At 42.4% G+C, this 23,784-nt stretch overlaps 1 protein-coding gene across 12 annotated transcripts in view; it reads right to left on the reverse strand.

Moving 5' to 3' along the window:
- LOC105473053 (retinoic acid induced 14) overlaps positions 1 to 23,784 on the reverse strand; it is a 175,898-nt gene that overhangs the window by 88,731 nt on the left and 63,383 nt on the right. The window contains exon 1 of one of the 12 annotated variants that reach the window (XM_071099033.1): positions 14,200 to 14,437. The exons of the other annotated variants lie outside the window; for them this stretch is intronic. Within the exon in view, the coding sequence (XP_070955134.1) occupies positions 14,200 to 14,232 (33 nt within the window). The 5' untranslated portion in view covers positions 14,233 to 14,437. Of the gene's footprint in view, positions 1 to 14,199; positions 14,438 to 23,784 lie in introns of those variants that run through there. 12 annotated transcript variants of the gene reach the window in all.

Raw genomic sequence — 23,784 nt, forward strand, 5'->3', positions numbered from 1 at the left:
AAACTCCACGTCTACTAAAAATACAAAAAAAAATTAGCCAGGCGTGGTGGCAGCCACCTGTAATCCCAGCTACTAGGGAGGCTGAGGCAGGAGAATCACTTGAACTCAGAGGGCGGAGGTTGCAGTGAGCTGAGATCGCACTACTGCACTCCAGCCTGGGGGACAGAGTAAGACTCCATCTTAAAAACAAAAAAAAGAAAAAAAAAAAACAAACCAGCAAATTGCAGTAGTGTATGGCATTTAGCTCAAGGCTGCTGTGAACGTCAAATGTTTCTAAATCTACTTCTCTATGTTTTTCACATTTCTTAAAGAAAATAAACTTTTTATGATTAAAAAAAAAAGTGACTGTTTACCCTAGTGTTTCTCAAAGAGTACGACTCAAGGCTGCATATTAGAATCACCTAGGTGTCTGAAAAAAGTATGAATGCTTTTAGATATTCCCTACGATTCTACTGTCGGCCAAAATTACTCTTCGCTTGACAACAATGAAGATGACACACTGGCTTGATATTAACTACGTCTGTATTTGTTAAAATGTTGAACAAGACGCAAGGTTAAATCTCAGCACTCACACCACTATAGACTTAATATATGCCAGTGGCAATCAAGATGCCCCATAGAGAAAAAAGGGCCTGAACCAGGCTTGCTGAGCCCCGCGTCATAAGTCCCTTGCCTTGGTTAGCGACAAGGCCACCCAAGCTGGAGGAGCTTCATCTTCTCTCCCTCCACCTCCCCAGCCAATTACTCATCAAAAACTGTCAGCGCCACGTCTCATTTGGCATTGACCTCTTTTCCATTGCTATGGCCAATCCTCTTATTCAATCCTATTTGGTTCAACAAACACCTTTTTGGTTCCTATTTTTGCCAGGCATCATGCTAGACACCTCCTATTTGCCAAGCTCCTGTGGCACAATGACACGTGTGGATTCTTCATAAAACTATGGAAGAGGTTCTGACACTGATCATTGTTTAGGACATTTCAATTGTCTTTTAACTGGTCTTCCCAGCTCCACTTCCCCTCTTCCCTCTTCCCATGCCCACTTCCCTCGTAGTGATGTACTCTTGTCCACTGCTCTGGCTCACTTCCTCATACAAAACCATCCATGGCTGTCCATGGTCAACAAGAGATCCCACACTTTTCCGTACCCCCATTCAAGGCTTTTCTTAATCCAGTTTCAAACGTTAAATCCCTCTATGCCCAGCTCTCCCTCTGGGCCATGCCACATAAGCCACACAAATGCTCTGCCTCAGCCAAGCTGTTGGTTCCAGAATCCAAGTTATTCTGTCCTCTTCTACATTGTAACTACAAGTACTTTTTCCTCCCATTTTTATCTGGCCATCTCTCTGCCAACTAGGCATAAAGTTGCTCCCTGCCATCTATTTCAACAAAGGTTTACACTAGTATTCCAAGTATATGGTGCTCCCATTTCATGTCTGCTTACAGAGAGGGAAACAGTGTAGGGCTAAGAGTCTGGATTCTGGGTTCTTGAGTTCGAATCCTGGCTCTACCGTGTGTGTGACATTGGAGAAGTTACTTAACCTGGCATGCCTCCATTTTCTCCATTGTAAAATAGGGGATGCCGGCACATTTTAACATATTTGAATTCCCAAAGAGATCGTACTTAATGGCAAAAACTTTCACATTCTTTCACCATGCCCTTCCTGGTAGATCTATCCAGATATTTTTGAATGAATTGTTCCATTAAAATATCATTTGCTCTGGCTTGGAGGGGATGTTCCACAATGCTCCAAACTCATTATTGTCATTCCAAGTTTCTATAAGCGATGTAAGTGGGTTTGAAAGCCTCAGTAAACAGAGTGACTTAAATAATCAAAATACTACACACATATGAGCACGATGTTTAATGTTATCAGAGGTGAATTTTAAGTAGTCTGGATAGTTTAGTATATTTCAGGCAAGAGACACCACTGATTTATTTAAAACAGAACTCTTATAGTTCTCAAGAAAGGGCATATTTGTTATAGCCTTCCTACACTCCAATAATAGCAAGCCCAAAATAAACGCCAATATCCACCCACGGGGGAAAAATCTAGTTCCAAGAAATCACTTCTGCCTGATGTCTAAAGGCAGAGGTCAGCATTTTTTAAGAGCATGAGACAAGGGGCCATGATGTTCAGTATCAGTCTGGTCTGGACTTTGGACGAGCATGTGCACAGATGGCCTTCTTCATCACGGTCTCCCCAGCCCCCAGAAGACACAGGCCTCTAAGGCAAGCCCATGAAGTCTGAACTCTGCAACTGACCATTTCTTAACAACGGCAACAGAGGAGCCAAAACCAAGGATGCTGGCCGATATGGAGAATTTTGGAAAACTCATCAAGGTTCCCATATGGGAAGCCTCATTCATGACCCTTTTAAAGATCACAAGGGATTCTCCAAAACTGTCTTGGCTTAGAGTTTTGTAATTTAACTAGATGCCAAGTAGCCAGTGAACACACACACAAATCACCAAAAGCAGGAAAATTTGAGTCAAGTAATACTGGAACTCTAGCGTGTGGTGTTGGGCTATGGATTCAGGCCTTAATCTAAGATATATATCAGGAATCTGCAGTTTGACCCCACACACTGAAAAGGAATGAGTCTATTTATTGTTAAAACAATGAAATAATAATATGAACGATTTCGAAATTCTGAAACTCTATTTCCAGGGCGTCCTATACACAATTTCTTATCACTTAAACAGACACTTTCTACTGAAAGTCACTTGGTGTATACCTAGTAGTGTCACGTAAGTTGAGAGCTCAAGAACAGGGACCGTGGCTTTTATTTTAATTTTTTAAGACGGAGTCTTGCTCTGTCACCCAGGCTGGAGTGCAGTGGTGTGACCTCGGCTCACTGCAACCTCTGTGTCCCGGGTTCAAGAGATTCTTCTGCCTCAGCCTCCCAAGTAGCTGGGATTACAGGTGTGCGCCACCACGCCTGACTAATTTTGTATTTTTAGTAGAGATGGGCTTTCACCATGTTGATCAGGCTGGTCTTGAACTCCTGACCTCAGGTGATCCACCCACCTCGGCTTCCCAAAGTGCTGGGATTATAGGCATGAGCCACCACGCCTGGTCAGGGACCATGGCTTTTACGTCTGTATCCCAGGCATCTGGCATAAGGGCTGACACAAGGCCAGTGATGAATAAATGTTTACTGAGTGAATGAATGCTTGCCTGAGGAAAAGACTCAAGTAGAACACTGGGCTTTACAGATAATGTTGCTACTAAAACACTGAGAAAGTAGCCAGCCTTCACAACTTTTCCTTTTGCCCCAACTGTCCCCAAGATATCCTTTTTAAGTCTCCATTGCAACTGTTTGAATGTTACTATCTTGACAGTCTCATCTTGACAGTCTCATCTTGACACTTCTCTACTACTGAGAATAAGCTGGCTCCTTTCTGTCTATTCCAGCAAATCCAAACTCTTTACACTAGCACTAGAAGACCACAGATCTCTAATCTCAGACCCACCTTTTGAAATGCAATATAATATAGTGCTTACAAGCATGAACCCAGAAGCCAGACCACTTGGGTGCACAGCCTCGTTCTACCACTCATCATCTCTGGCAAGTTAGCTAACCTCTGTGTACCTCAACTGCAAGACACGAGATAGTAAGAGTAGCCTCTATCAGAGGGTTGTTGTAAGAATTAAATGAATCAAATATTTATAAAACATTGAAAACCATGTCTGGCACAGGGTAAGCATTCAGTAAGTGTTAGCTTGTATGGTTATTATTCAAAGACCCATGGGAAATTCCGCTCTGTTATTTTGAATAACATTTTTTTTTTTCTCTAGGATTAGCTGATGTTCCTATTCACAATATACTTTCATGGCCAAACCCAGATTTACAGACTGTCTACATCACAGATGAGATATACCGCAGGCTGTATGCAAGCCCAGAAGCTTCAGCTGCAAGCATGCTTATCCAGAGAATAACTGATTTTTAAGCTACTAAAGAGATTTGAACTGGGGGGAAAATTCATCCATATCTTGAGTAATGTATCAATGTCCCATCAAAATAAACTGCAGAATATACAATTAAGGGAAAACTTGTATCTGCATAGGAAACTATGGTAAGATGGTATCCTCAAACTGGAAATTTCAGGATATCTCTTAGAGTTTTAAGTCAGCAGGGACAAATTTGAAGGAAGGCCAATTGGACCAGTGATGTCAATAAGCTGCCTTCTTGTCTGCCAGGAAAATGTCTGGAAGAGATCCCAACAAAATCCCATTCACAGTGCCTAATTCAGAGGAATAAAGGGTGATGGTGAGGGTATGTCAAGTCTACCTGATTCCCACTCGGTGTCACCACAAAAGGCACCACGCAAACAGCACACCAAGCAAACAAGGGAGGCCAAGAGTACAGGTGTGTGCAGCCAGTGCCAAGGTGCCCAGCAAGAAAGGGGCGCTGGTCCCATGAACTCCACACTGCTCCTGGCAAGGACAAGAGCATCTGGCAGTCACCTCCAATGCACATATTCCTTGGGTGGCAGAATTCTGAATTAGCAAAGTGTAGAAACAGCAAAGTGTAGAATGATGACTATAGCTTTTCCTTCTGCTTTTTTATTTTGGACTGAAATACTTGGGGTTTTGTTTTTGTTTTTTTAAATTTTAGAGATGGGATCTCACCGTGTTGCCCGGGCTAGTCTCAAACTCCTGAGCTCAAGCAATCCACCTGACTCAGCCTCCTCAAGTGCTGGGATTACAGACGTTAGTCACCGTGGTTGGCCTGGACTAAAATATTTGAATACGAATCTTATAACATCTAATAGACCTCATCTTATTCCTCAATCCCATAGCCATCCCTCCATAAATATGAGCAGACAGAAATGGCACAGTTCCTAAGAAAAGCTACAGCAGTCCAAAAGAAGAGAAGTTCTTTGAGGAATCAGAGAACATTTGTTCCTGCAAAACAGAATGACTCTAAGAAACCAGACAGGTTCTCTAATGTGTGCTTTCAACTAGATTCAGGAAAAAATATGTCTATGACACTGCTCTAGAAAACAATCTGAAATCAGAGATCTGCCAAATTTAAAATGTGTTGGAAGCAGCGAAGAGCAGATTGAGGAATCCAGATAATTTTGAAGCTTTTTTTGGTTTCGTTTTTTGTTTTTGAGAAAGGGTCTCGCTCTGTTGCCCAGGCTGGAGTGCAGTGGTGGGCTCATAGCTCACTGCAGCTTCAACTTCCTAGGCTCAAGCTGTCTTCCCACCTCAGCTTCCTGAGTAGTTGAGACTATAGGCGCACGCCTCGCATGCCCAGCTAATTTTTAATTTTTTTTTTTTTTTTTATAGAGACAAGGTCTATGTTGCCCAGGCTGGTCTCAAACTCCTGAGCTCAAGAGATCCTCACCTTGGCCTCCCAAAGTGCTGCGATTCCAGGTGTCAGCCACCATGCTGAGACATCTAAAGAACTTTCTCCTAAAGATGGTGATCTATTTGGAATGAGTAACAGATAGTAATTCCAGGAACTCCATAATTACCCATAGTGTTTTTAAACACCAGTCTGTTCTCAAGACCTTCCTTCAAAATTTTATGCTAATACTACTTTCCTTAACTTGTCAAAAATCCTTCAAGCCCATCATAAATGCCAGCACCTTCAGCCCCAGCATATCTTGCACTACATTAGAAGTATCTGTGTGCTTACCTGACCTCTGAATTGTTCTGTTTAGAATCCTGGCTGCACCAACCATTTTGGTACCAGAGACCAGTTTCATGGAAGACAATTTTTCCATAGACCAGGGACCGGGGGAGATGGTTTTGGGATAAAACTGTTTTACCTCCGATCATCAGCCATTAGATTCTGATAAGGAGTACTCAACCTAGATCCCTCTTATCATTAGTTCACAGTAGGATTTGCTCTTCTATGATAATTTAATGTTGCCACTGATCCGACAAGAGGCAGAGCTCAGGTGCTAATGCTTGCTTGCCTACCTCTCACCTCCTGCTGTGCAGCCTGGCTCCTAATAGGCCACAGACCAATACCAGTCTGTGGCCCAGGGACTGGGGATCCCTGAATTACTCAATCACTAGCAGGAATTCTGCACATTATAGACAGCAAAGTAAAACATGGCAAACATTGAAAAGATTATTCTTACAGAGAAAGTTGTCCATATAACCCTAAAGAACTCTGGTACTTCTCACTGTTATATCAATTTGTTCAAACCCGCATTCTGGCTGGGCATGGTGGCTCATGCCTGTAATCCTAGCACTTTGGGAGGCTGAGGCAGGAGGATCGCTTGAGCTCAGGAATTTGAGACCAGCCTGGGAAACGTAGTAAGACCTCATCACTATAAAAACAAACACACAAAAACTAACCCACAATTGACACAGACTTTTAAGAAAATGCTCTAATTTAACCTGAATATCAGTCTACTTAATAAACAGCTTTACAAAGCATGTTCATAACTATGGAAATTTAGGCCAGTTTGGAATTAAAAAAACAAAAAAACAAAAACAGCAAACTTGCGTTTTTATTTTTTATTTTGAGATGAAGTCTCACTCTTGTCACCCAGGCTGGAGTGTGTGGTGGTGCAATCTCGGCTCACTGCAACCTCCGCCTCCTGGATTCAAAGCCATTGTGCCTCAGCTCCTAAGTAGCTGGGATTACGGGCGCATGCCACCATGCCCAGCTAATTTTTGTACTTTTAGTAGAGATGGGGTTTCACCATGTTGGCCAGGCTGGTGTCTGTCGAATTCCTGACCTCAGGTGATCTGCCCGCCTTGGCGTCCCAAAGTGCTGGGATTACAGGCATGAGCCACCGCGCCCAGCCACATTTTTCTTATACATTGCAAAGCACAGTCTAGCTCTGCCCCCTACCAAAAGGTTGAAAACCACCTATCGAGACCTGCTGTGAAGATTAAATGAGATAATGCACAAAAAACATATGTGCCTTGCACACATAAACTGCTGAGTAAAAGTTCACTATTTTGTCATGATCACTTGTATCACGTACTCTGCACTCTGTGAGGTCCTATGAGTACCACAGGAAAACCACAACCAAGTTTCCTAACTCACAGAGCTTATAGGCTGATACTGGAATTGTACAGACAAAAAGATGCAGTCCTATGACGCCACCATTTCTCTGCATGCTAAAACTCCACTCTAATTTATCAAGCTGTAGGCACTTAAATAAACCCTGCAGAATTAATTTCCCTGAAACACTTCAATGATTCCAACAAATTACAAAACAGACCATAAGATGAATAACATTTGGTAGTTCTTTATGCCAGTGAGAGTGTTCACATTTTCTAGTTTTTGAGATGATGACTACAACAACTATCAAAGTTACTTGGAAGATTTATGTTGTAAGAAAGGCGCTTTTCCAAATTACCACATGCATTTGTAAATGCCAAGTAATATTTAGTACACTCAGTTGTTGAAATATAAGCCAGATTGTGAAACTTACTAAAAACTTTTATGTACAGAGACTGACTCAGAGATTACCAAAATGTAAAGAACTCTTCAGTAAATAAGGACATAGGACACCTAAAATGCTAAAGAGCTGGTGTAAGTATATATTCTAGCTTTTCATTAAGTTTGATAGTATAATTTCTTTAAAAATCTTTTGCATATATAAACAAGATTCACCAGAGACAAGTTTCAAAGAAAATTTTAAAATAAAATTTAAAAATAAAAATGAAACCACTATCAGTTCTATCACTGAAGAATTACCCTGCCCATTTTTTGTATCAGTCCATATTTTTTTCGCAAACAGCAAATATTTTGCTCAATAGCCTGCTTTTCTCACCAAGTAACATATGCTGAACGTTTTTCCTAACAATAAAGAGCTACGTCCACATTTTTTAAAGCTAAATGATAATAAACATCTAGGTTGCCACCAGGTTTTCATTATAAACAGCTCCCCCTCTAGCTCCCCCTCTAGCTTTCAACCTTCATGTCTGTGTAGTATAGTGTGACTTCAAGAATATGAGATGGTCAGGCGCAGTGGCTCACACCTGTAATCCCAGCACTTTGGAAGGCTGAGGCAGGCGAATCATAAGGTCAGGAGTTCGAGACCAGCCTGGTCAACATGGTGAATCCCTGTCTCTTCTAAAAGTACAAAAATTAGCTGGGCGTGGTGGTACATGCCTGTAACCCCAGCTACTCAGGAGCTTAGGCAGGAGAATTGCTTGAATCTGCGAGGCAGAGGTTGCAGTGAGCCGAGATTGCGCCACTGCACTCCAGCCTGCACAACAGAGCAAGACTCTGTCTTAAAAAAAAAAAAAAAAAAGAATGAGATATGCACAAATACTGCTGGAATCTTCCCAGCCTGCCAGTTAATGCCCCAATTCATACATTTACAATTTTTTTAATCTTTCAGATCACTAATGACATCACTCAATAGAAATCCTTTTCCTTCTACTAAAAAGCCTTTAGGGGCTGAGATAAAAACCTTGGTATGTCTTGTGTTGCACCAGCATTAGAGACAAATGTCTACTGCTGAGGACAGAGAAGCACAAAGTTATACACTTTCAGAAAAAGGGGGGTCATATACCTCTTTCAGAAGTTGCTAAAAGAGAACAGAGCTAGCCCTGCTAATACCAGCTTCCTAGGCTATATCAGAACACTGGGGAGCAGGCAATCAGAATCCCTCAAGGGAAGAGCAGTGCTCATTCCTTCAGGCACCCCAGCCCCCCAATTCACTGCCCCCACCCCTTCCCCACCAACTGGTGGGGTCATTAACAGAATCACATAGAGACCAGGGGGGCCTAAAGAAGGGAAGACCAACATCTCTTTCATTGGCTACTCATCTGCTAAGGCAGTAGGTTGGCTGATTTCTCTGTGTTCCTCTGAGCCACAGAGAAGAAAAGAACTGGACAGAAATGTATGGCGGAGTGGTGGCTCCAGAGGAACAGCCTATATACCCCCAGCTGGGAGCGGCAGGGATTGGTGAGTTTCCTGGGACACTACTTTATGAAGCCTGACTTGCTTTGTCTTGCCTGTACCCCAACCAAGATGGCTGCCCTTGGGGGAGAGTACCTCCCCCTGCAGTAGGAGGGCAGCAGGAAGGGTTGGAAAAGGTCCAGCTGAAGGCAGAACCCCTGAGTCAGGGAGCTGAGATGTGGGACACTGAGCAGCAATAAGAGTACAGCATGTGTATCAAGCTGAGCAGAGAAGTGTTTGTTCACCTTCCCTGTGACCCCAATGCTTCCTCTCTGTCCCCAACCTTTGGGGGAGACAGGTTGATCCCAAATGAGGAAGGGGCAGAAGGAGCAAAAGGACAGAATGCCCTCTAACTCTTCTCTCCCTTCAGGTGCTTTAGAGAAGGGTCCAGATGCACTAGGTGAAAGAGAGATTTAAATCAAGTTTGAGATTCAGTTTTTAACTGGATTAGTCTCTGAAAGCTTACGGAGGTTGAACATTGTGATGGGACAGGGAAAAGGAGATTCTACCTGGCATGGTTGAAATCAACAACTAGAGAGAAATAAAGACCCTTTCAAATGCACATCTCATGAACTTGAGCAGTTCAATAAATCAATCATATCTCAAATATGGTTAAATGCACAAGTTCAATAGGGGCATTCGAGTACTAACACAGACCTGGGCTCAGATCCTGGTTTGTTCATTCATTCACTTATTTCGCAATATTTAATGAGCACCTTCTATGTACTGGACAGACCTGTGAATAAGAACTACAAAGCCCTGTGCTCTGGGAAGTTAAATTCCAGGTGTATGTATAATTCTGTAGAATTTCCTTAACCTTGTGCCTCAAATTTCTCATCAAATCCTGCTCTGATATTCCTCCTCTGATACATTCCTAAAAATTTTGGAAACAGAATATAATAAAACATTTTTTTTCTCAAAGCAACATACACTTCAAACAAATAAACTGAGTAGATCAGTTTGTGTTTCAGAAACCGAAGTACAAGTCACATTGAGGCTTCTCAACACAGAGAAGTTACTCTCCAGGCTCTCAGGATACAGCAAGGATAGTGGCTCTGAGGAAGTTAGGATAGCTTGCCTTGTGTTAATTATAGCCTTATTACCATTGTTTCTAGGTGTACTGGGGAAAAATCCTTTAAGTAATCCTGTTAGAGAAAAATACATATATATACATATTTTTATATATATACATATTTATATATATATAAATGACTTTAAAATATATATATCATAAATATATATATATATATTTATATGACTTTAAAATATCAAGTAGGTACCCGACACCTGTAATCCCAGAACTTTGGGAGGCCAGGCAGGTGGATCACCTGAGGTTAGGAGTTCAAGACCAGCCTGGCCAACATGGCGAAACCCCATCTCTACTAAAAATACAAAAATTAGCCAGGCATGGTGGCATGCAGCTGTAGTCTCAGCTACTCAGGAGGCTGAGGCAGGAGGATTGCTTGAGCTCAGGAGGCAGAGGGTGCAGTGAGCCAAGATCTCACCACTGCACTCTAGCCTGAGTGACAGAGCAAGACTCTGTCAAAAAAAAAAAAAAAAAAAAAATTAAGCAGGGTAAATATTTTGCAAAATTATTGGTAAGAGCTAGTACCTGTGTAAGTCAAGATCAGAACTGTCTTGGTAAAATTAGTGACAGTGACTCTGCATACCCATTGCCATTGCTCTTTCTATATATACTGTCGAGTCCATGGGCCACATTTGTCTGGCTCTTTGTAGTGATTAAAACCCCTCCTGGGCAAGGGCAGCCCAAGGCCTCTTGGGCAGTCCCTAGACAACTGGTTGTCCCTAGGCATGCCCAGTGCTGGCCAATCCCATGTTGGACTTGCACTTCTGCTTTTTCTGACTACCCCATCTCCAGGGGCCACTCTCATTTCCAGGGCCTGTAATAATCTCCGAGGAGTCTTTAGGAGACTGAAAACACACAGCGGGAGGCTGAGGCATTCCCTTTCCTGACCTCTCCCTCCACTCCACCGGGCTCCTGGGATGACTGCCCTGCAAAGCCTCCCGGAGCACATGGCCCCCTGGCCGCATCAGGATTCCTGGAAGGTCAGGCCATTCGTTTTTGGGTTAATCCTCAACTGCCTTGCTTTGAATAAGTGTAAACTTCAGCCAGCCAGTGCAAGCACAGTGTTTTCAACTCTCCTTTATCAAAACAGAAGTCGAGATGACAATGTTTACAAAGAAAGTTTATCATAGTAGCAGCAAATTAACTATTCATTTCTTTATTTTTTCCCCCAATGAGTTCTGAGATGCTTATTACCTTTTTTCTCTTTTTGTTCCTGCAAAAGAGAAGCACGTAGGCAGCTAAGTGCCCAGAAACTGGGAAACAGAAAAACAATGTGGAAGGAAGATGGCTTTGCCCACAGGCTCCGCAAACCCAGGCTGGAAAATGCGAAACTTCCACAGGTCAAAAGTCCCAAGGCCATTTTCTCTTGCCCATTCTAAAGTAACTAAGTAGATGCACAAATACACAAATAAACAAATGTTTAATAGAAGAGTTCATCTAAGGTATATAATTGCAAGATAATTTATCATTCACTTAAAACATAAAATAAATCCCTAATATTACTTTGTTAGATAAAGTATCTTTATTTTAGGTGAAGATAAGTATGTAATTTAAATATATGTATGTGAGTAGATTTTCTCAATTTACTATAGTATACATTTTTCTCCATTTATTTTAAGGCCTTAGAAACAAAACATAACCACATAATCAAACATTGTAAGAAGGGGGATAAAAATCCACACCCATACTTTAATATTCTACTAAAAACAAAGAGCATTTTGTTGTATTTCCCTTAAATGAACTTTCCTATGTTATCTCTTTTCTAGCTGAACTGATTTTTGTCCTGCTTTCTTTCACTCTGATATATCAAAGGTAGCCTTATGGAGCAACAAATTGTTCTGGTTTTGCTTTTGTTTTTTCTTCCTTTCTTTTGAGATGGAGTTTCACTCTTGTTGCCCAGGCTGGAGTGCAATGGCACGGCCTTGGCTCACTGCAACCTCCACCTCCCAGGTTCAAGCGATTCTTCTGCCCTAGCCTCCTGAGTAGCTGGGATTACAGGTGCCCACCACCACGACTGGCTAATTTTTGTATTTTTAATAGAGATGGGGTTTCACCATGTTGGCCAGGCTGGTCTCGAACTCCTGACCTCAGGTGATCCTCCTGCCTCAGCCTCCCAAAGTGCTAGGATTACAGGCATGGGCCACCATGCCTGGCCCTGTTTTTATTTTTTATTTATTTACTTTTTTTTGAGACAAGGTCTTGGTGTGTCTCCCAGGTTGGAGTGCAGTGGCAGGATCGTGGCTCATTGCAACCTCTGCCTCCCAGATTCAAGTGATTCTTGTGCCTCAGCCTCCCAAGTAGCAGAGACTACGGGTGCATGCCACTAAGCCCGGCTAATTTTTATATTTTTAGTAGAGACAGGGTTTCGCCATGTTAACCAGTCTAGTCTTGAACTCCTGCTTCAAGAGACCTGCCTGCTTCAGCCTCCCAGAGTAAAGGGATTACACGCGTGAGCCACCATCCATGCCCGGCCAATAAATTGTTATTTTATAAGATACATAAAATTCCATAAAGTTTTATACTTATTTAACTCAACATTCCTTTGTTAACATGTGGTTATTTTTAGGAAAGCGATACACAGGACATGGCTAGTACTACATTTGTGCATATAAAGGACACCAGCAAAGTATGAGAGCACTGGATATCAATCACTTTAGAAAATGCTTACCATGATAACAATAGGTGAAAACTGGTATTTTTATTATGGAAATACTTAAACATACCCAAAAGTAGTGTGGATAATTCATCATCCGGCTTCAGTGACTATCAACTCATGTCAGTCTCATGCCTTTCAGCTGTAACCCCATTTTAGACCCTTGCCTGCCAGATCATCTGAATTAATCCCAGACCACATAGCACAGCATCAAATAAATATTTCAGTGTGTGTCTCTAAACAATGAGAACATTAAGATAAAAATGAACACATAACACATCTTTAGAAAAAATTATGCTAGTGCCTTAATACATCAAATATTTCGCTGGTATCCAAATTTTCCCAACTGCCTCATGAATTTTTCTTGATTTGATGGAATCAGGTTACAAATGAGGTCCATACATTGCAAACGGTGGCTCTGTCTCATGAGTCTCGTAATTTATGAGTTTCTTCTTCCCGCCTGACCCTTTCCTTTTAATCTACTTGAAGAAGCCAGATGGATTCTAGAGTGGCTCATGCTCTTGATTCTGACTGATCCTATCTCATCATGGCATTTAATATGTTTTCCTATCTTCAGTATTTCACATTAATTGGCAATAGGATTTAGAGGCTGATCAGATACAAGTTCAATATTTTGGCAACAATAAATACTTCATAGAAGGTACTGTGTACTTCTATCTGGAAGCACAAAATGTCTGGCAGCCTCTCTCTTTTCTTGAAGTCATTGGGGTCTTTCAAGGATTTTTAACACTTTTAGTGTTTTATTATAAAAATTACAAAAATTAAAAGTTCAAACGAAAGGAAAGAATATAATGAAGTCCTATGTATTCATACTTCAGGGTTTTTTTTCTTTTTCTTTTTGTCTTTCTTTTTGTGTGTAGACAGGCACTTGCTCTGTCACTCAGGCTGGAGGGCAATGGTGTGATCACAGCTCACTGCAGCCTCAACTTCCTGGGCTCAAGCAATCCTCCTACCCCAGCCTCCCAAGTAGCTGGGACTACTGGTGTGTGTCACTACGCCTGGCTAATTTTTGTACTTTTTGTAGAGACTGGTCTGATTGTGTTGTCCAGGCTGGTTTTGAACTCCTGGGCTCAAAGGATCTACCCACATATACCTACCAAAGTGCTAGGCATGAGCCACCACACCTGGCATTACTAGCTTTATCAAATAACTCACTTATCTGCCTCACCTTTATTTTATCAATGCCCTCACTCATTCCCTGCAGAACCTAGATTATGTAAGCAAAATCCAGACATCTTATAATTTCAACTCTCAATATTTCAGTGTGTATCTCTGAAATCTTTTGTCTGTCTGTTTAGAGACAGGGTCTGTTGCCCAGGATGGAGTGCAGCGACACCATCACGGCTCACTGCAGCCTTGAACTCCTGAACTCAAGACTTCCTCCCCAGCCTCAGCCTCGTAGCTGGGAGTACAGGCGCCATCACACCTGGCTGATTTTTAAACATTTTCTTTTTGTAGAAACAGGGTATACTAGTCTGTTCTCATGCTGCTAATGAAGATATACCTGAGACTGGGTAATTTATAAAGGAAAGAAGTTTAATGGACTCACAGTTCCAGATGGCTGGAGAGACCTCACAATCATGGCAGAAGATGAAGGAAGAGCAAAGGCACGTCTCACATGGTGGCACGCAAAGACAGAGCATGTGCAGGGGAGCTCCCCTTTATAAAACCATCAGATCTTGTGAGACTTATTCACTATCACGAGAATAGCACAGGAAAAACCGCCCCGTGATTCAATTACCTCTCACTGGGTCCCTCCCACGGAGTGAGGATTATTACAATTCAAGGTGAGATTTGGTTAGGGCACAAAGCCAAACCATAGCAGCATTTTGTCCCTGGCCCCTCCCAAATCTCATGTTCTCACATTTCAAAACCAATCATGCCTTCCCAACGGCCCCCTAAAGTCTTAACTCATTTCAGTATTAACTCAAAAGTCCACAGTTCAAAGTCTGATCTGAGACAAGTCCCTTCCATCCATGAGCCAGTAAAATTAAAAGCAAGTTAGTTACTTCCTAGATACAGTGAGGGTACAGACATTGAGTAAATATAGCCCTTCCAAATGGGAGAAATTGGCCAAAACAAAAGGGCTACAGGCCCCATGCAAGTCCAAAATCCAGAGGGGGAGCCAAATCTTTAAAATGATCCTCTATGACTACAAGTGTCACACTCAGGTCACACTGGGTGCGAGAGGTGGGCTCCCATGGTGTTTACTACCTCTGCCCCTGTGGCTTTGCAGGGTACAGCTCCCCTCCTGGATGCTTTCACAGGCTGGCATTGAGTGTCTGTGACTTTTCCCGATGCATGGTGCAAGCTGTTGGTGGGTCCAACATTCTGGGCTCTGTAGGATGGTGGCCTTCTTCTCATAGCTCCACTAGGCAGTGCCCCCATGGGGACTCTGCGTGGGGGTTCGCACTCTACATTTATCTTCCACACTGCCCTAGCAGAGGTTCTCTATGAGGGCCCCACCCCCATGCAAACTTCTGCCTGGATAATCCAGGCATTTCCATGCATCCTCTGATATCTAGGTGGAGGTTCCCAAACCTCAGTTCTTGGTTTCTGTGCACCTGTAGGCTCAACACCATGTGGAAGCTGCCAAGGCTAGAGGCTTGCACCCTCTGAAGCCACAGCCCAAGCTGTACCTTGGCCGCTTTGAGCCACGGCTGGAGCAGGTGGTATGCAGGGCACCAAGGGCCTAGGGTGCACACAGCAAGGGAGCCCTGGGCCTGGCCCAGGAAACCATTTTGTTCTCCTAGACCTTTGGACCTGTGATGGGAGGGGGTGCCACAAAGGTCTCTGACACATTCTGGAGACATCCTCCCCATTGTCTTGGTGATTAACATTTGGCTTCTTGTTACTTATGCAAATTTCTACAACAGACTTGAATTTCTTCCCAGAAAATGGGTTTTTCTTTTCTATTGCATCATCAAGCTGCAAATATTCCAAACATTTTTGCTCTGCTTTCTTTTGAATGCTTTGCCACTTAGAAATTTCTTCCACTAGATACCCTAAATCATCTCTCTCAACTTCAAAGTTCCACAGATCTCTAGGGCAGGGCCAAAATCCTGCCAGTCTCTTTGCTAAAACATAACGAGTGACTTTTACTCCAATTCCCAACAAGCACCTCATCTCCATCTGAGACCCCCTCAGCCTGGACTTCATTATCCATATCACTATCAACATTTTGGTCAAAGTCATTCAACAAGGTTTCTCTAGGAAGTTCCAAACTTTCCATATCTTCCTGTCTTCTTCTGAGTCCTCTAAACTGTTTCAGCCTCTTCCTGTTACCCAGTTCCCAAGTCACTTCCACATTTTTGGGTATCTTTACAGCAGTACCTTATTCTCTGCAGTACCAATTTACTGTATTAGTCTGTTCTTATGCTGCTAATAAAGACATACCTGAGATTAGGTAATTTATAAAGGAAAGAGGTATAAATGAATTCACAGTTACACATGGCTGGGGAGACCTCACAATCACAGCGGAACACAAAAAAGAGCAAACATCTTACATGGTGGCAGGCAAAGAGAGAGCATGTGCAGAAGAACTTCCCTTTATAAAACCATCAGATCTCATGAGACTTACTCACTATCCCGAGAACAGCACAGGAAAAATCTGCCCTCATGATTCAATTACCTCCCACCAGGTGCCTTCCACAGCACATGAGGATTATTACAATTCACCCAATTATCACAGGGTGATATGGTTTGGCTCTGTGTCCCCAACCAAATCTCACCTTGGATTGTAATTTCCAGTGTTAGGGGAGGGACCTGGTGGGAGGTCATTGGATCATGGGGGCAGATTTCCCCCTTGCTGTTCTTGTGATAGTGAGTGAGTTCTCCTGAGGTCTGGTTATTTGAAAGTGTGTAGTACCTCCCCCTTCACTCACTCTTTCTCCCGCACCATGTGAAGACATGCTTGCTTCCCCTTCACCCTTCCACCATGATTATAAGTTCCATAAGGCCTCCCCAGCCATGCCTCCTGTACAGTTTGTGGAACTATGAGTCAATTAAACCTCTTTTGTTTACAAATTACCGAGTTCCGATAGTTCTTTATAGCAGTGTGAGAAGAAGCTAATACATAGGGGTCTTGCTATGTTGCCTGGGCTGGTCTTGAACTCCTGGCTGGCCTCAAGCAATCCTCCCACCTCAACCTCCCAAAGCACTGGGATTTATAGGCATGAGCCACCATGCCTGGCCTCTCTGAAATCTTTTTAAAAATACCATTATAACATCTAAATATTTTAAGAATAATTCCTTAATATCATCAAATAACGAAAGTATTCACATTTTAAAATTGTATTGTAAGGTATTTGTGGCTTTTTTTTTTTTTTTTTTGAGATGCAGTTTCGCTCTTGTTGCCCATGCTAGAGTGCAATGGCACAATCTTGGCTCACTGCAGCCTCTGCCTTCCAGGTTCAAGCGATTCTCCTGCCTCAGCCTCCCAAGTAGCTGATTACATGCATGTGCCACCACTGCTGGCTAAATTTTGTATTTAGTAGAGACAGGGTTTCACCATGTTGGTCAGGCTGGTCTCGAACTCCTGACTTCAGGTGATCCACCCACCTCAGCCTCCCAAAGTGCTGGGATTACAGGCATGAGCCACCATGCCTGGCCGGCATCTTATTTTAATTGCAGCACTTGGTTACTGGTGACAGTATTCCTCATGTTCAGTTAGTAGCTGTGACTTGTCTTCTGATGTCCTCTGCTTGTCTTATTTTTGAGTTGATGCGCTTACAATAAAGACTGGTAGCCAATCTGGCTACAAATATTTTCTGTCTGGTATTTGCCTACCAAGAGCGAATGGAGTGGGAGAGTCTTCCCTCTTGACTATCCACTACCCAATAAACTTAAGCTTTCTAATTTAACTGTACTTTGTGACTTCTTCTATTGCTTCTAAGCTCACAATGTCTTTCTTCCTTCAAAGTTAGAATGAAAATTCAATTCATTTTTTTTCTAGCTTCACTAAGTCACCACATCGCTAATTACATTCAGGTCTTCCACGACTCCTAAATCATAGACACTGACAGAAAATAATGCTTCATAATGATCATATATTTCTAAACAATTTGAATCCTTTTGCAGACTACCCATCAATTTTGCTCCTAAAGAAAAATTCCAATCCCTTTTAGAGAAAGGGGAACCCTGTCACCTAGTTTTAAAGTACTCAAAATAATTAGAACTTTAATTAGTTCTATCTAAGAATAAAAAGTAGAAATTAATTTAAATCATAATGAAGTTGGTGTTTTCTCTCTCTCTCCCTCTCTTCTAATGGCTTTTTATTTAACTGTTACCAACATATTTTAGAGACCCAGGCTTTTTCAAGGGAGCACATTTACGAAGCACAAGCTTGGTAACCTAGGAGACCCCACCTCTCCATTCTCCCAGAGCCTATTGCCTTAGAAAAGCAACTTCAATTTAACAGATGGCCAGTTTTCTCAGCCTCAATCAAATGGACAGTAGGAGTAACAGAAGAAAACTAAAGCTCAAACATTACCACAACTATAGTCCTAGATTTACTTTCAAGCAAGAATTCCCACGGTAGCAGAGTAGGACTGTGGTGCAAAGTCCCAAGGAAAACTAAGTTACAGGTTAAGACGCCAAGGCAATGCATCAGAGGCTCTGAGAACCAACTCCTGATCCTTGAAGCAGCATCCTTTTTTCTATTTGAACTTCAGTTCTGTCCTTGAATCCTGACAGAGAGCCGTTTCCTGCTCTCTGTTCTCAGAATTCTCTTGGCTTGGATTTCTCGGTCCACTTGCCAGTTTTATCACTTTACGCTTGTTCTTCATGGCTTCCTATCACGCCATGGGGAGTTAGGGGAAAGTGTTCACTGATAGCCCATATATGACTTGTGGGTTACAATTTATTAGATTCTAGTTTTGCCCAAATACTGGGCATACTTCAATAATGACCAAAACATTTCATTATTTGGATAGGAATGGGTATCTTATCAAGCAGATTTAAAGGATATGGTATCTGTCCTTTAGAAAGGAACAACTAGGCTGGGTGTGGTGGCTCACACCTGTAATCCCAGCACTTTGGGAGGCTGAGGCAGGTGGATCACTTGAGGTCAAGAGTTCAAGACCAGCCTGGCCAACATGGTGAAACCCCGTCTCTACTAAAATACACAAATTAGCTGGGTGTGGTAGTGCATGCCTATAATCTCAGCTACTCAAGAGGCTGAGGCAGGAGAATCGCTTGAATCCAGGAGGCAGAGGTTGCAGTGAGCCAAGATTGCGCCACTGCACTCCAGCCTGGGCAACAGACTGAAACTCCATCTCAAAAATAAATAAATAAAAGGAGTTAGTGTATAAAATACTGCTTTATGCAATGATAAAGATAATAATACTACTTAAGGCAAAAAGTCATACAAAGACAAAAAAGCATAGACCAGGCAATTTACCAGCATGAGTATTGAAATTTTGAAGCATATGTAATACCAGTCCACAGCCCATGTCATACTTAATGCTTATATCATCAACAGAAATTTAGGGGTGATGAGTGTATTAAAACTAAATAAGTGGTCAACTCACTCATGTATTAAAAAACAAAAGGTTGATGCAAACAATTAACTTATACATGTAAAAATACATTGTTAACATTTAATATTTAGCTTTTATTAAATCAGGTGAAGTTTCACTTTTCTTATATAAACTAGGCCCAAACTACTACTTCCTCATCTCCACTATGCGATGGTTAATGTTATGTGTCAAGGTAGCTAAGCAACAGTGCCATTATTTGGTCAAACACCAGTCTAGATATTGCTGTGAATGTACTTTTTAGATATGATTAACACTTAAATCAGTAGACTTTGAGTAAAGAGGAGAACGTTCCGTAATATACATGGGCTTCATCTAAATAGTTGAAGACCAAAAAACTGAGATCTCACACAAAAAAGGTATTCTGCATCCAAACTGCATTTTGACTTGAAATACCAACTCTTCTTTGAGTCTCCAGCCTGTTAGGCTGCCCTACAGATTCCAGTTCAGTCAGCCCACAATCACATGAGCCAGTTCCTTAGAATCAATCTCTCTCCTCTTTTTTCTCTCTATAGATATATAAACATCCTATATACATCCTATATAAACATCTATACATAAATATATAGATAAATATCCTATTGGTTGTGTTTCTCTGGAGAACTCTAACATATACCCTTACCATTACTCCACTGTGGATACATAAAATAAGACGAAGTGGGGTTTCTTTGTCTTTTTTTTTTTTTTTTTTTTTTTATACAGGGTCTCACTCTGTTGCCCAGGCTGGAGTGCAGTGGCGCAGCCTTGGCTCACTGCAACCTCCGCCTCCCAGGTTCAAGTGATTATCCTGCCTTAGCCTCCTGAGTAGCTGGAATTACAAGTGCACACCACCACACCCTGCTAATTTTTGTATTTTTATTTATTTATAAATTTTCGTATTTTTAGTAGAAACAGGATTTCACCATGTTGGTCAGGCTTATCTCAAACTCCTGACCTCCAGTGATCTGCCAGCCTCAGCCTCCCAAAGTGCGGGGATTCCCAAAGTGGGGCAATCTTGGCTCACTGCAACTTCCACCTCCCTGGTTCAAGCGATTCTCCTGCCTCAGCCTCCCGAGTAGCTGGAATTACAAGAGCACACCACTACACCTAGCTAATTTTTGTATTTTTAGTAGAGACGGGGTTTCACCATGCTGGCCAGGCTGGTACCAAACTCCTGACCTCCAGTGATCTGCCCGTCTCAGCCTCCCAAAGTGCTGGGATTACAGGCATAAGCCATCGCGCCTGGCAGAGGTTAAGTTTGTATTTCTCTGCTTGTCACCGCACCACACAACAAGGCTTTACAAATTTTCACTAAACCTGGAGGGGATGTTAATCGTCTAGAGCTGCCATTACAAAATCCCACAGACTGGAGGCTGGAAATCCAAGATCAAGGTGTCACCCTGCAGGCTGATGTCTCCTGGGACCTCTCACCTTGGCTTGCAGACAGCTGCTCACTGTGTCACCACATGGACTTTTTTCCGTGCATGGACATCCCTTGTGTGTGTCTCTTCATGAGTCCAATTTTTCTCCTTGTATAAGTACACTAGTCATACTAGATTAGGGCCCGCCCCAAAGGCCTCATGTTAACTTTATGTCCAAATACAGTGACAGTTTGAAGAACTGGGGGGTTTGGACTTCAACGTGTCACTTTGCGGGTGGGGTGGGGCCACAACTCAGCTCATAACGGGGGGTCTATCTGAAAAGATCTACATATAGACTACATGGCATACACAAAACTCACTTTCAAGGGAAGGCACTTAAAGAACAGCTCTCCTCTAGAGCAGTTAAAAGTGCCCAGCCAAGGGCAGGCACGGTGACTCATGCCTGTAATCCCAGCGCTCTGGGAGGCCAAGGTGGGTGGATTACCTGAGGTCAGGAGTTCAAGACCAGCCTGGCCAACACAGTGAAACCCCAGCTCTGCTAAAACTATAAAACAGCTGGGCATGGTGACACGCACCTGTAAGCCAGCTACTCGACAGGCTGAGTCAGGAGAATTGCCTGAACCCGGGAAGCAGAGGCTGCAGTGAGCAGAGATTGCGTCACTGCATTCCAGCCTGGGTGACAGGGCAAGGCTCCATCTTAAAAAAAAAAAAATGTCCAGTCAAGAAGAACATGAACTTGTATTTAGAGACCAGTTGGCAGAGAAAGTAAGAAATCATTTAAAATAAAAGCCCTAAGTCCAAGCCATAATGGCAGACAGGGAATTTCCGGCATTGATTTACCCCATGAACAATATCTTGCGTATTGCTCAATCTAGAAAGCAGCAGGGATTTACTTTTTTGAGCCTGGCTAATGATTCTCCCTGCAAGCTAGATGGTCATAATACATTTAGCTGCTAAATCCCTCTTGAGCCCTGGACTAGGCATGATGTGAGATCCTTGCATTATTTTTAACATATGTACATATTTTACATATCTACATATTTATGTACATAAATATAAATGTACATAATTTATATGTATGTATAGAATATACATACATATACATCTATCTATACATATATACGTCTACATACACACACACATATATATACACACAACATAGTTTTGATCACAAGCCATTCCGAGTCCAGATACAAGAGGCAATATCTATGGGCAACAATGGGAGGCCAAAGACCTTACAGAAGACAGGGAAGGGAAAAAAGGCAACGGGAAGACAAGAAAACAGAAGAGAGTTAAGAGAGGAGAAGGAAGAAAGGGGGAAATGTAAGAAATAGGGGAAGGGAAGCCACGTGGGAAGGCAGGTCTTTGTTCCTCCCCTCTCCATGGGCTGTCATGGAGTCCCCCCTCTGACTAATAACAGCAACAACAACAAAAATTACAGGGCACTCCTGTAATCTCAGCTACTCGGGAGGCTGAGCGTAGAGGATCACTTGAGCCCAGGAGTTTGCGGCCAGCCTGGGCAACATAGCGAGAACTATCTCTAATAAGTAAAAAAATAATAAAAAATAAAAGCCAGAATTTTACATGTGAATAGCACATGTAGATTTCCAAAAACTTTTCACCTCTGTTATCCCTCACATACCCCAAACAGCCCAGTAAGACCTCATGAAAGCACTGTTGCTTTTATTAGACAAGTAAAAAAAAAAAAAAAAATCTGAGACAGGGTCATTAGAATGACTTTCAGAGCCTGGAAGCAATTGAACATTTTATAGACTAACCTGACTCCATATAAATGGTAAACAACACATCATCCTCTCTTAAATTTCTGATTACACATAATCAAACTATATGATATATATACATTTTTAAAATGATGTGTCCATTCTTTTTCTGCAAAACTTCTTTTTGGTTTAACACTTTGTGAGCTAATTGTTTGTTTAGTTTTAAGTATATCCCACTTGCAAATAAGTTCTGAGAAGAAACAAATATTTACTGGGGAAAATAACTGTCATAATATTATAAGGAAGAACGCTTCTTCCTAACTAGAAGCCAATTCTTCTCCTTCTAAGGTAGATTTCCAAACACTACAACTTTTTCTATAATTATTAAAAATTTTTTTTTTTAATCTTAGGAAGACAATGTAATTGGTGAACTTTTAGTAATGGAGACAAAGTAGGGTACAAGGTAATATGGCTCTTGTCCAGAAATAAAATCAGGTTACAACGATCTTAAGACTTTATTTTAAACAGTTACCACAAAAAAAATCTTTGAATTGGAAAGTCAGTCAGTCCCTGGCTTCGCTGGTATGTCTTACACCTTGATATTACCACCTAGCATATAGCTCAGAGTTCAGTTACTGACATGCCATTGACCAGACATTTCAGCCTGGCTATTAGATGAAAACCCAGGCACCAGTTCAAAGTTAGAAGGTGATACCTGCCCTGGGACAGAGTTCAGATACTATATTTCAGGTCTTTGTGTTAAGGTCTTAGCTTTTTTTTTTTTTTTGAGACAGAGTCTCGCTCTGTCGCCCAGGCTGGAGTGCAGTGGCCGGATCTCGGCTCACTGCAAGCTCTGCCTCCCGGGTTTACGCCATTCTCCTGCCTCAGCCTCCCGAGTAGCTGGGACTACAGGCGCCCGCCACCTCGCCCGGCTAGTTTTTTGTATTTTTTAGTAGAGACGGGGTTTCACCGTGTTAGCCAGGATGGTCTCGATCTCCTGACCTCGTGATCCGCCCGTCTCAGCCTCCCAAAGTGCTGGGATTACAGGCTTGAGCCACCGCGCCCGGCCAAGGTCTTAGCTTTTGGTCCAGCGTGCAACCACGGTAATTCAGGAAAGAACAGTGCAAGGACATTCTAGGAGTCCCTTTCTATAAATTTACGAACTGCTCCCATACTGTGGCAGAGATTTTCCACAAAGGGTGCGGTAAGATTTCTGTTCCCATATACTCTTCCAGAACCACCTTGCATCAAGAGGCATAATCTACTTCTCCTTCTTTGAATATGAGCGGGATGTTGTGACAATCTCAATGGATGGCAGAGGCAATGCTGTATGATTTCCAAGGCTAGGCCATGACAGGGAATGGATGAGGTTTCCGTCTAGCTCTCTCAGGATGCTTGCTTTTGGAACCTAGTTACCATGCAGTGAGAAAGCCAGGGCCAACGGGGCACCAGCGTTCTGGCCAAAAGCCTCAGTTAAGGTCTAAGGTGACAGCCAGCGTTAACCGTCAGATGCTGA

This window comes from Macaca nemestrina, chromosome 6, assembly GCF_043159975.1.
Source record: "Macaca nemestrina isolate mMacNem1 chromosome 6, mMacNem.hap1, whole genome shotgun sequence".
Taxonomy (NCBI): domain Eukaryota; kingdom Metazoa; phylum Chordata; class Mammalia; order Primates; family Cercopithecidae; genus Macaca; species Macaca nemestrina.